This window comes from Halichoerus grypus, chromosome 2 (genome assembly GCF_964656455.1).
Source record: "Halichoerus grypus chromosome 2, mHalGry1.hap1.1, whole genome shotgun sequence".
NCBI lineage: Eukaryota > Metazoa > Chordata > Mammalia > Carnivora > Phocidae > Halichoerus > Halichoerus grypus.
This window is the reverse complement of record NC_135713.1, coordinates 57,949,049-57,962,841: the sequence shown is the minus strand read 5'-3', so window position 1 is coordinate 57,962,841 and position 13,793 is coordinate 57,949,049. Positions and strand designations below refer to the sequence as shown.

The window sequence follows — 13,793 nt, the reverse complement described above, 5'->3', positions numbered from 1 at the left end:
GATCAGCCATGCTGGGAAACTGGGTTCAACACAAACCTTAAACCGGTTTCCTTACTGCAGGACTTCTCAAAATCTTAAATATGCTCATTGGTGATGCAAATCTCCAAGAGTGGTGAAAGTGAGCATTTCTCACCCTATTTCTGCCCAAGAACCCCCCTTCCCCACTTTCTTGAAGAAACATGTAGAACTAGTAGTCATCAGAACACACTTGCAGAAATGCTGGATCTGGTGATTTTCAAGGTTGTTCCAGCTGCGCTCCCTGATTCTGTATGGCCTGTGTCCTGTGTACCTCCTGTTTCTTTGGGATGATTGACTCTCAAGCTCGGTTTTAAAGTGTTCTCCCAAGGAAAAGCAAGCACACTTGAATGCCTATGAAGTCACTTGAAGATCTAGTCAGGCTAATGAAATTCCCCATCAGCTTAAATGGAAAACACAGTCCCTGCCCCCACCTCCACCCTCACACTGTACTCAGAGCACAGACCCAGGCCCAGCCTAAAGGGATTGCAAAACATGCTCTAGTGTGCATTTGGGAAAACAAAGAAAACCCTACTCTTTTCTGCTCCAGACAGTCTGAGACGCTTTTGTGCCCTTGGGTCTTTGCCCAGTTCTCTCATCTGCCTCAGTCCTGGTATTAAATTGGTTCAAGATTTGGAGGAAAGTTTCAGAGGAAAGGATGTTTAGAGTTCTTAAAAGCTGAAGTCACCCTATGGACCAGAGCATAGACCCTTTATGGCCACCAGAGGGCGCTGACAACAGCATCGGTATGGAAAGCTGCTCCCAAGAATAACAGCAGTAAATTACACCTAACGTGTTTATGAATGATGGAGGGTCTGAAGTGTGTGTGACTGTGTATGTATGTGTACACGTACGTGCAGTTGGGTGCCTGGGGCTATGATTTTGAAAATATGTTAAATAGAATAAAATAAAATCTGCACCTCTACTATAAATTCACAGGATATTGTCAAGACGTTGAAACAAGGAAGATGAAGTAGAAGGAATTAGAATAGCATTTATATGAAAGAAAAGGAAAGAGCTCTCAGTGGCATAATTGTTATTGTGGTATGTGTGATTGTGTGTGGTGTGAGACTATGCATGTATACATGTGTGTATGTGATTGTGTGTATATGGGTGTGTGTGTGTGAACCTGAGTATAAGCGTGTGTGTGCACAAGTGTGTGTGTGTGAGAGAGAGAGAGAGCACGTGTGCACGCACGCGCATGTTCAGGGCTCATTTAGACTTTTCCAGTGTGAGCAGACCACGAGGAAGTCTGGGCAATACTTCCTCCAGTTCCTGCCCTCTCCCTCCAAACAAACAAACAAAATCATTCCTACAAGTATTTATGGAGCCTCTAACACACGCGCCCCTCCCCACCAGCATCTGGAAAAGCTCAGACCTGGCCAATTTAGAGCGCTATGGAAGAATGAAGGCTGTGGGGGCAGAAGGGATGTCTCACATGCGAATGACTGTTGTGCAAAAAACACTTTCTCTTCTTTGATGCTCCAAACAACCCAGTGAGGTGGTCCCAGACAGAGCTGTGGCCCCTTGCTTTGAGGAAACCGAGGCTCAGAGGTGACGTGATTGGCCCAGAGTCACCCAGTCAGGAAGCAGAAGCACTGTCAATCCAGGGGTCCCAGTCCCTGCCATCACTACTTTTATCAGCACAGCCGGCATTGGGTCTAGGCAAAGCAGGACAGGCTTCCGTGTAGGGTTTGCCAGCAGCGACCTGAACAACATGGACAAACATTTTATGTGACATGTGTGACTGTGAAATGCTTTAGTATCAATACAATAGGTGCTTTAGGAAGAAGTTGTGGATCTTTGCCAAGATGAGGTAGGATCTTTGAGGATCTTTGTAGATGAGTAAAGTACACAGCTTCGATGGGCTGTGGTGTAAAATATGAGTGAATGTGAGTGCTGCGGTTTGGGGTACTTAGCAGCTGTGTGGCCTCGGGCAAGTCACTTTACTTCTCTGAGCTTTGTTTCATCTATAAAATGGGGTACTCGGATGCCCCCTTGCGGGACGGTGTTGGAACCCAAGGAAAGACTATGAGCAGAGTGCCTAGCTCAGTGCCAGAATAAAGAAAAAGTGCCACCAGCCTGATCAATCCTTGGCTCCGTAAGAGGGAATGGGTCTCAATTCTGGGGCCCTGCTGGCCGAGCCCCTTTCCTTCCCTCTCCCTCATCTCCTGCCTCCTCCCCTCCGGGCTCTCGGTCGCTCCAGCAAAGTTCCCAACTTAGTCGACATGACGTGCAGCGCAGCCAATGGGAAGCGGAGCTGGCGTTTTTTGGGAGGGGGGGGAGGGGTGGGCCCCGCGTCTCCGGTGTCTGCCCTGCTCAGTGAATGGAGAGAGCGAGCGCCGGCCGGCTCACCCGGCCGCCCCGTGCTCCAGCCGCCGCCGCCGCGCTCCCGACCTCAGCCCCAAGTCGGACCTCCTTAGGCGCCGTGCCCCACTGCGCTCGCCCCCAGGTCCCCGACCCGGCCGACGCCTCAGGCCGCGGGTCAGCGGGCCCAGGAGGCGCTCGGTACCTGGGCACTCCGAGCGATGCGCAGCGGGGCAGCCCCAGCCCCGCGGATGGAGCTGCTGCTGCTGCCGCCGCCGCCGCCGCCGCCGCCCGGCGCGCCCCGCTCCGCCCGCGCCCCGTGCGCCTGAGCGCCGAGCTCGCTCCTCCTCCGCGCCAACTCCGCCGCCGGCTCCCCAGGCCGCTTGGGCTCCGCGCGCGCTTCCCCGGGCTCCGCGCGTCTTGCCCCGCCGAGGCAGCCTCCTCTGGGCGCGGGCCCCTGCACACCATGGCCCCCGGGCGGACAGGGGCCGGCGCCGCCGTGCGCGCCCGCCTGGCGCTGGCCTTGGCGCTGGCGAGCGTCTTGAGCGGGCCCCCAGCCGCCGCCTGCCCCACCAAGTGTACCTGTTCCGCCGCCAGCGTGGACTGCCACGGACTGGGCCTCCGGGCTGTTCCCCGGGGCATACCCCGCAACGCCGAGCGCCTGTGAGTACCCCCGCCCCGCCCAACCCGGGCCACCCCCTGGGTCCATAGTGGGGCCCCCAGGCACCAGATCTTTCCTTTCCCCTTGGCCGCACTGGATGCAGTCTCGCTGTCACCCTCTCCCGGGTCGGATTCTTCATTCCCTGAGTTGGGGTCTCTGGCGTTGGGTAGGTCTAGGGAGAGAAGTCTTGAAGCCCACTGCGATGGGCAAAGAGCAGTGCTTTTCCAGGGGTGAAGGCTCCAGACGCAGGGCCCGGTGACAGCTTCCAGCAGAAGGCTGGCAGGAAGCGAGGGGAGGAAAGAACACTACAGCCAGTCAGGTCTTAGGGTAAGGGCAAGGGGTCCGCGCACATTTAAGAGGGGGGCGAAGGAGAAAGCTGAAAGGTGGTGGGGCGTAAGGGAACGGAGACCCGAGAGGGCCGAGACTGTGACCAGCTTGGAGATCAGAAAGGGCCAGTCACTTTCTGGCTGCCCTTGCGAGCGAAGTTGAGAGTGTGTGTGAAGGTCTAACTTCTGAGGAACCGAACGAATTCGGAGTGGGTGCTTGCAAAACCCGCCCTGCCTGGAGCGCAGCGTCGCAGATGCCAAGTTGCAGCCGGGGTGAATTTTTTATGGCTCGGTTATAAATGCCTCCCCAAACGGGCCGGAGAATGGAAATGCTGACAGCCCTTTAAATGAGACCGAGCGCTATAATCTTACAAACCGCACTCAGTCTCAGATCCTGGGTTTGGCAGCGAAAGGAGAGGCGTTTGGAGAGTGGGGTAGATTGACCCTCATTTTAACCCCAATTGTGCAACCAAATATTTACTTTTCATATGTCAACGTTTTGGAAACATTTATCATTTTGATCCTCGGACCAAATTCAAAACTTGGACTCTGAGGGTGGGCTCTTCCCAGCCCACAGTTGGGGAGTAAGGAAAGAGGGAGAAATGGTGGAGGGGGTTGGAACCGGCCTGGGAACACAGCCCAGAAGTGGGTGAGGGTTTGCTCTAGTGTGATCCACTTCTTCGTGTCTTGCTCTCCCTCTGTCTCCCTTGCCCTTGCATGTTAGGGGTGGGTGCACTGGGTCTTCCATTCTGCCCTCTTGACTTGAAGCTGGAAGATAGTGGCATGAGACTGAGTGAATTGTCCTACAGTGTGTTATTCCTCTTGATCACCTCCTGTAACTCTACTTCTCTTCCTCGAACTCCATGTGTCCCTGGGCAGAGACTCAATAGAACTGCCTTCCTTTTTCCTGGAGGTTTCCTGTGGCTCAAAACATTTTTTTTTTTTTTTCAAGTGCATTCATTATTCTGTGTGGTCATGCAATTCTAGAGCATTGGAGCTGAACCTTCATTAACGTATGTAGAAAAGGAGGCTCAGGCATTTGAAAAGACTTGCCCAAGGTAATGCAGCAAGTTAGTGGCAATAAAGGGGCCACAATCCAGGTGTCCACAACTTAATTCAAACCTTATATTTTACAAAGCAGTTAAAAATTTGTTGTAGTGGTATTTTTGGGTATCTACCACTCTGCTAGCCATCTTTGGAACAAGGGTCAGTTTGGGCCAAGATCTGTAAATAGATGATCCTGGGAGGGTTCTGGCTGGGCTTGGGAATAGGCTGCTCTTGCTACTGCTTCGGGTGTACCCTGCCAATATTCAGCTTGCTATGACATTAGCTCTCCTGGTTGGAGTCTTGAGACTACCTCTCCTCCATCCTCAAAATCATGGTACATGTTTGGGAAACCAAGGGGAGTGGGCCCTTCTCCTGCTGGCATGTAGGAAGTCTTCAAAAGCTGCAGGCACAGCACTGCAGCCAATATGCCACCCACCCACCTTCCCCAGGAGACCCAGGCAGCTTGGAGCAACCCATCTGCTCTACAACTGGAGAAACTGGGTGGAGACTGAGTCCTGGGCATTCCCACAGTGCCCTGCTGCTGTCATGGTCGTTCGCAGGCATTGGCAGAGTGGGAAGTACTTTGGAATAGCTGAGTCTCATCTACCTTGGTTCCAGTCACTGGTGCCCCTTTGGCTGGGGTGCGTGGGGTGACGCGGCTGCCAAGGCTGGCTCCTCATTCTGGTCTTCTTCCTCCCCCGGGAGAGGGGAAAACCTTTAGAAGAAAGCTTGGTCAGGAGTGCTGCAGGGGTGAGGAGCAGCCCACCAACAGTCCTTCACCACCTCTCATCCTCTGTCAGTCAACTCAGATGGAATATTTGAGTTCTGCAAACTCTTGGGGGGATGTTTGGCATTTCTAAGCTATGGAATAGATTTTTTTAGGGAGGAATTTCTCATTCATTCCTTTCTTCATTCGTTCAACAAACATCACTTGAACCTCTACTGCATTCCAGTAACTGTATATAAAATCATTGCATATACAGAAGAAAACCAGCAATTCGACTTAAAGAATGGAAGCAGAGGGTAGAAGAAGGAAACTTCCTTTAGTGAGGCTTTGAAACTCCCCAGGACTCGTTTCTCCACAGGGTATACGGTCTGTCGGCATTGGCACCACATGCTCGGGACCTTCCTAAAATCCAGTTTCCTGATCTCTAATGTTTATGTTGTGTTTTATAACAAAGGAGAAGCATTTTCTCCCTTTTCCATTCCTGCTGCTTGATCTCCCAGAGAGGCTTTTCTGTAGGAGTATGTGTGCGCGCATACGCGCGTGCATGTGCGTGTGTATGTATGTGTGTATGTGTGTCATTGTTTCTCTGGGGGTTTTTGACATCTGAGGCCTCATCTGCTCATGCACCCTTTAAGGAAAATCTGCATGGGGATAATGTGGTCACCATTTGGACTTTGCTTTAGGCCTGGAATGGGGCTTGTTATATTATTCATAATTAAGCTGATATCAGAGTTGGGGGTCTGTGTCCCAGCTCTTTTCCATAATGTCAGCACATTACACAGAAAGAGAAACTCTCTGTCGTTTATAAACTACTGACAGTTTTTTTTTTTCCCCTCAATGAGGAGGTGATACCCGCAAGAAAGCTAAATAAACGCAGGGGAGAATTCAGTGTAATTTATTATCCATGCAGCAAAGATAGAGGACATGAGGAGAGGAAGTGAATGGTGGTGCCTGAAACAAAACATTTACCATGGAGCACAGAGTAAACAGATGTCGCATTTACCCTTCTGAGTACAAAAGGAGCCCACAGATGTAATTCTTCTCCAACCACAATCTCAGCCTGGAAAAAGAGCGGACAGATGAAAACGAACTCTCACAAGGGGCCCCTTCTCCCCACGCTGCCTAAAGGCAGGCAGAGGCCTACTTCTCACCCACGGGGAGGTGGTGGCCTGAACAGCGGAGTGGGGCAAGAGTGGACATCTTTGGTTTTTCACTTGGCTCTGGAACATGCTGGAGACTGCTGTATTTAAATAAACATTTCCTGTTTGCGAAGGAAAACGGGCGAAAGGCTGAAACGTGAGAATGTGGTAACTTAATTTTCTCCATCACTCCAGATGATGGCAAGCTTCGCCGGTGGTTGGGTCCAATAAAAACCGACACCGTGTCACAGGCTTTCCCTCACTTGACCGCAGAGGTCTCCAGGTCAAGTGGGAGACTTTCCAAGATGCTCCACGGCCAAGCCCTGCATCCTGGTACTCCTAGCTTCGGAGCCAGCTCAGCAGATGAGGGGCAGTTTGGTGAATGGCGAGGCCTCTCCGAGCCACCCATGGTGATGTGGCCTCTCAGAGAAGCGCAGTGCTCTCCGGGGGAACCTCTGGGTTGGACGTGAGCAGTTAAGTGCACCTGCCTCCAGTGTGCCGTGCATCTGGACAGATTGCTTTGCCTTGCTGGGCCTCCTTTTCCTGAAAGCAGAATTCTAGTGTAGTCCTGATAGTTTTCCCTGTATGGTCCTCTCCCCCAGTGCCTGGCACATAGTAGGTTTTCAACTAGTATGTGTTGACTAAATGAGTAAGTCTGAAAAATACAAGTTTTTTGTTAGTTCTTATAAGTGAAAGATGGGGGATTATGGTTTTGCATTTATGTATGGCCAAGGGCGACTTACTAGTAACCTATTACGTGAGTTATTGAGGTTTTCTAAAATTTGGCTTTCATGAACTAAAATTATGGCCTCACTAGAGTTACCAAGGTCTCCTAATGAGTGATCCACTCTGGAGTCTGGTTGCCAAGCATTGCTTAGCAACCTTGCAAAACTCCTACTGTGCACATGCCCATGAAAAGAGCTAGAAGGCCCCCACACTTAAACTGTAGGCCTTTCTAATCAGGAACTCATCAGCATCATCCTGTGCTCTCTGTGGTTTTTGATTGCTGCTCTTCTTGTATTAATTGATCTATTTGTAGAGTCATTACTAAGTTTTGCTTTTGCCCATCATCTGGGTCTTGTATATTTCTGCATTTTTTGCATTTTGATTGTTATTTTGTTTCTCTCCAGTTCTGTTTGTTGTCACTGAGTTCTTCCTTCCCTGGAAAGTGAGAATGGTAGATCTGAGAGCCATTGGATCTTTTGCACAGACTAGGTGGGCTGTGGCAAGGCTTCAGAACCCCATGCCTACTAGTGCAGGCTGCGGGCTCTGCAGATAGACAGCTCTGGTTTGAATTCTGGCTCTGTTACAAATTTGCTGTTGCACCATGGGCGAATTACTCCACTCCTCTGGGCTGTAGTCCATTTAATCCCTTTGTACTGTATTTCCACAGCTGTAATACAGGGATGATAATCACACTGGCCCTGTGGGCATGCTGTGAATGTGGCCCTGGACAAACCATGTAATGCACTCAGCAGAGTGCCCGGCACTTTGATTCTCCAGCTACTACTCTTTACCTGTAAAGTGTGCGTCATAAATGTTCCTCTTGGGGAGAATCAGATAAAATAAAGAATGGGAAGTGCTTAACACAGTACCTGGCACTTAGGTCTCCACCAACTATTAATAGTGGTGACCATGGCTATTTCTTCTATTTCTTCATCTCAGGCCCCATCCAGCTGGAAAGTTTGAGATGCCCACTCTAAATGTGCCCCATCAAGGCAAGCTCCTCGCCTGCACGTACGCTGTGCTCAGCACAGCTCGTGCCTGCTCCCCTCCCTCTCCTCTCCAGCTAAGCCCAGGTTGGCCTCCGTTCTATAAAAAGGGGATTACAGTTGAAGTGGTTTATATCTTTTCCATGGGCGTGCTGCTTTGTGGTATATTTAAATAAGGAATGCATTTTATTTATTTATTTTGGGGGGTTGGATTTTCATGGGGGAATTTTCGGCCCTGACTTTTTTTTTTCAATGCTCATTCCTTCTGTCTTTCCCTAAATACCTTTTACTGACTTCCCGTGTCTGCCTCTGTTACTGCTTTTACTTGAAACAGCTGTATTTACTAGTATGCTCCACCCTCATTATGTAAGGTGGTCTTAACCCTTTTTAGAACAGCTGAAAAGGAAAAAAAGAGGCATGGAGGCTTTTCCAGAGAACTTTTCTGGACCATTACTACTTCCAGATAGGATAGATGCAAAGGGTACCCTGCTAGGGTGCACGGTGTTGAGTTTTCAAAGCTCTCCATTATTTATCATTCTCCAGCCTTAAATTTAAATCAGCCTTGCCCAGGTGGGAAGCACTCATAATGGGAATCTTCTGCTTCTCTGTTCGGAAGACCTGGATTGTGTTTTGTAAGTACTGCTATTGCTGGTCTGCCTAAGGCTGTCCTTTGCTTCCCACTCACTGTGGTCTTTGTAGTTCTGTGGCCAGCACTATATTTGATACACCATTCCCTGGGAAACATTCGTCAGGAGTGTGTAATTAAACGTCCTCAATTGTGAGTGGATAGGGAGGTGGGAAAAGTCATGACCTTTGGATAAAGGCATAGACATCAGAGCCAGACGGGGCTGCTCCTGGTTTCTCCGCTTACCAGCTGGGTGACCTCAGTGTTCTCATTTGTAAAGTGGGAATAATAAAACTACCCCCTTCATAGGATGCTGGGAGTATTGAATTTACCCACATGGACTGCCTGGATCACAGCGCATCCTCCATAAGTATTCTTAGTACGGTTATCTTCATAATTCTTACTGACTATAGCCGTCCTTCCAGAGCAAGCTCAAGACAAAGCCTGATTGAAACAAGATAGATTGTCAGGGTTGAAAGGGTTCCTCTAGTTCAGGTTCTAACCATGTGCAGATTGATCTTCCACCAACATAATTTTGGAGAGAGTGGCCATTCTCCTTTGCTGGATTACTTCTAATGGGGAGGAACTCGGTTCTTCCTAAAGCAATTTATTCCATTTTAGAAAACAGTTTTAACAAGAAAATTTTCTTTGCCTGGGGGTTGAACTTATCTCCCCCTGACTGTTGTTACACAGAGCAAATATAATCCTTCTTCCAAATGGTAGGATTTCAAAAATGTTACTGCTGTCGTGTTTCTCACTACCCACTTATCTTAGTCTTCTTCTTTCTTCCATAAATTTTTATAATTGCCTCAACTATTCTGTGTGTGTTAGACTCTGAGACAGGCCCTCTTCCCATTCCTACTTATCTTCCTCCAAATAGGTTCCAGTCTTCTTTGCTTGTCTTAGTTAGAATGAATCCTTCCACTCCCTTGCTATCTTGACTTCTGTCAACATCCTGAAGGGGCATTTTCACTTCTGACAGCCACACCCCTGGGTTGGCTCATTTCCACCCGGCTGTTCATTGCATCCCCAGTGTCTCCCAGCCCTCCCTGCTGTTGATCCTATTTTCTCCATCCCAGATTTGTGCAGTTGACTTTTTGGAGTCTAAGTGCAACACTTTGCATTATCCTAATTAAATTTTGGCAAATAGTTTAATTTCATCAGCTTTTCAGCAACATTTTCTATTTTGATTCACTCATCTAGCGTGTTACCACTCCTCCCCCCATTCCCTCTGCAGGGTTCCTGAGCTTGCCCTATGGATCTTTATCCAGGTTGTCAATATAATCAGCAGAATCCTCTCTGCTTGTTTAAAGTCTTTCAGTGGCTGGGGTGTGGATGACATGAATATATTGTCCAGTTCTTTCTGGCTGGGATGGATAGAAATGTTGAGGTCTTGTTGGCCTGTCGCATCTTCTTTCCCTGGGGTTCTGTTGTTCGTATTTTCTCTGGAATGATTTCCTATTAATGCTTAATTCCTCTGTTTGTTGACTGTTTTCTAAAGTCTTGGTTTCTCATTGCACTTCCCTTTGTGACTTGAGCTTCATCCTTGTCCTATTAGGCTGGTGCCAGAGCCCCATCAGCACGGGATGGGACGTGACGTGATGTGTATATCGTGATGTGTATATATGTGTGTATGTGCGTGTGCATGTCCTCTCCTATAAAGTATTGTAGCCTTCTGGGCTCCTCTGGCAGCAGCAGAGCTCCGCTGAGAAGCCTCACTCTTGCAAAGTGATTTCCTTTAACGTCTTGGGTGCCCATTGGCCCAGAGCACATTTGCTTGAGTAGGGCTGGGAATGGATGTGATGGGGAAGGAAGCATGGAGGTGCACGCGCTCTCCCCAAATTTCCAAACAACAATGATGATGACGACAACAGTGACTGTCGCCACAGCAGCTGCTGTTCATTAAGCCCCTCATTGTGCCTGGCACTGCTCTCACACTTCCTTTACACACGTTCTCTCGCTTAACTTAACAGTCATGCAAGGCAGAAACTCATGCTCTCCTCAGTTTACAGATAAGAAAACTAAGAGAGGTGAAGTAACTTTCCCAGGTTGGAGCAGTAGAGTCAGGGCTCATTTGGGCAGACTGGTCTCAGGCCTGTGCCCCACCCACTGATCATGCCATTCCTCCACAAGCCTTCCAAGTCAGCCCCCCTTCTTGTCTTCCAAACCCGATTCTCAAATAAGAAGGAGGAAAGAAGGGAAAAAAAAAAAAAAACTGAGTCCCAGTTGAAACAGTGAGCACCTGTTTGATGCAAGGCATCCTGAGAGGAAGGCCAGTGCTGTGTCCTGGATAGTTGGTGGTAGAGCTGTCCTGTCCCGTTTGGGGAAGCAGGCAGCGTTCAGACTGGAGCTTGAAGGATGAATAGGGTTCCCACAGGGAGTAATGGAAGCGTGGTACAGATCTGCAGAAGTTCGTGGTTACATTGAACAAAAGAGAGCCTGAGCCCAATTTAAAATGAATAGAAACTGTACTTGAAGAAGTTTCATCTAACAAGGGTGTTTAGAGAAGAATCCATGAGGTCAAGGAAAAGTATCACCATGGTTATGTGGCTAATATTTTTATTTTGGATTTGAAGGGCTAAACCCTCTAAGAAGAATTCTGACAAGGCTTCTTGACCAGTATTTTCCCCCCACAAGTATTTGCTGACATTTTTGCAGGGATTGCCTTTCTTTCCAGTTAAGATGTACCACTTGACTTCCTTCAGGCATGATCTCTGGGATCCCTGACCCTGACACCGGGTCCTGGTAGAACAGGACATATATAAGATGCATCCCGGCTGGAGTAAATATGACTCCACTTTTCACAACCTTATCACTGCTTGTGTGGGCTTAGACTCCTCTTGTCCAAAATGCCAGTCTGGGTTCTCGATCCCTGTTTCATTCAGCACTTTGGCAGTGGTGTGGATTGTGGTTCCTGAAATTCAGCCAGCACATTTAACCACCCACCTTGACTCCCTCTTTGAGTTTTTTGGCCTCCCTAGTTCCTGTAGTTCCTGTCTGCTACCTGGCATACCCACTCCTTGCTCCCTTGGACTCTAGAATTAGTGTATGCCCTGACTCAGGCTGGTCTACAAGGTGTGGAGTCCATGGTCCTCTTCTAATCTGAGGTATGTGGGCTTAACCATGGACCTGTGCATTTTGTGCATCTCTCCTTGAACTTGAGCTGCTCCTGGCCCCTGCCTTGACACTTCCAGCTTGGCTTCTTGCCTTCTCACACTCCCCTACCCTCCAGGTAGCTCTCCATAGCCTCAGCATGGAATTCGGACATTCACCACCTAACCCTTGGGTCCTGGAATTGGATTTCAGGAGGTTCTTTGTGGCCTGGACCTTCACTGGAGACCGGAGACTCCCAGCTTGTGGTTGTGTCCTGGAAACAACCTCAGACTTCCTTTTCATGGCTACCTGAAGCCTTTTATGATGCCCAGGGTGAAGTGTAGAGATGCTGCAGGGCTGGACTCGGTGCATGATAAGTTACTTACAACGTGCTGCTGAGTACCCTGCAACCCAAACAGAGAATAGAGCAGATTTTTCTGCAATTGAAAAGCTCAACAATGATGATTTCATTGAAGAGATGTCCTGTTCAGAAATGTGGTGCAGAAGTTTCTGGCCTATCTAGCACTTTACTGATATTCTTTATTCTCCTCCCCATCTCTGCCCAGCTCTAGAATGTAAGTAGATAAGTGTTTTATATATGGGGTTTCTTTTTTTTCTTTTTTTAATTTAAATTCAATTAGCCAACATATAGTACATCATTAGTTTCAGGTAGTAGTGTTCAATAATTCATCAGTTGCATATACCACCCAATGCTCCTGGGTAATGGGCATGAAGGAGGGCATGTGATAAATATATGGGGTTTCTAACTGATATTAATGAGAAACCAATGGGGAGAACAATTTGATGTAACCTTAAATGAGTAAAAAGACCGAGGCCAAATCCTGGTTTCCGTCACCACCACCCCCCTTTTTCTTTTAACTGTGGGACCTTGTACAAGTATCTTCTGAGTCTCAGTTTTCTCATCTGTAACCTTTAGAATGGTAGGACTAACCCTTCTCCCATGGGGCTGATGCAAGTTTTATAGGAGATCAAATGTCTGCAGATGCCTCCTAAATTTAGTGCTCTGTGAATACTTTAATGAGTCCACCCACAATATCTGATTTTAACCACTAAATCCTGTATCTGAAAGATGATCAGGGTGCATTTTCAGAAGAGGAAACTCAATGAGTTCAAAGTCACCCATGCCTTCAGACTCTTGCTAGGTTTTCCTTTTCACTTCTTAAGGTGCATCTTTTACAAATGCAAATAAAGTGCCTCACCAGCCAAGTCAGCCACCCAACCAGGGGAAGTTTAGAGGACTTTTTGCCTAACTGAGTAATTAAGAAATGGCAGTTTCCAAGAAAGTAGAACCACATAGGGGGCTGTATGAAGGATGGAGATGTTTAAAGGAGCTATTTATTGAGTGCCTACTATGTGCCAGGAACAATGATGAATAAAGCAAGCAAAATGTCCTCATAACTAGAATAGCTCAAAATAATATGGAATGCAGTCTGGGCTGTTGCTTCCCACCAAATGACTGACAAGGCAAAGGCCACCATGCTAGGTTCAGAGAGGATGGGATGGCGGGGGAAATGCTAGAACAATAAGGGAGGCGACACCAAGCCCTCAGGAACCACTGATGAAAGCAAGTCCCACTCATCCCTTTTGGTGGATACAAATATGCAGAAAAACTCACATGTCGTAAAAAAAATAGTACAAGTAGAATTAAAAAAACTCATGGGGAAAATATTAATCTGAGAACAATTGTATCCAAGAAAGCATTCAAGTATGCCTCTGCAGCTAGCTGGCAAACAGCACAAGTTCTGCATTTTATTAGAGCCCCAACTCTGTGTAGAACACTGACCTTATTTGAGAAGCATTTCATAAACACTGACACAGAGCGCAGCAGCATTTCAGGCCATGAGGAGATACAGGGCCTCCTCTGGGCAGCCAGCTTCCCCTCCCAGGTGCTTGCGGCTGTAACTGGACCACTGGACACTGTTAATTCCCTTTCTTCTCTGTTGGGTTTAACAAGCAGGTAGGGATTTTCCCAGGGGAAAATGAACCAGGGGGCTTTGCACTGAAATGTGCTCTTTGTGCAGGTGTTTGCCTGCGAGTGGGGTGGGCTATGTGCAAGACTCAGCTTTGAGGGGAAGGGTCCGAGAACTTTGATTTGGCCCAGTTTTTTGTTGGAGATCCCA

At 48.3% G+C, this 13,793-nt stretch overlaps 1 protein-coding gene across 1 annotated transcript in view; it reads left to right on the top strand.

The window, feature by feature from the left end:
- Window positions 1-2,334: 2,334 nt before the first annotated feature.
- Window positions 2,335-13,793, top strand: part of SLIT3 (slit guidance ligand 3) — a 592,234-nt gene continuing 580,775 nt past the window's right edge. The window contains exon 1 of the mRNA XM_036106743.2: window positions 2,335-2,985. Within this exon, the coding sequence (XP_035962636.2) occupies window positions 2,342-2,985 (644 nt within the window). The 5' untranslated portion in view covers window positions 2,335-2,341. The remainder of the gene's footprint in view (window positions 2,986-13,793) is intronic.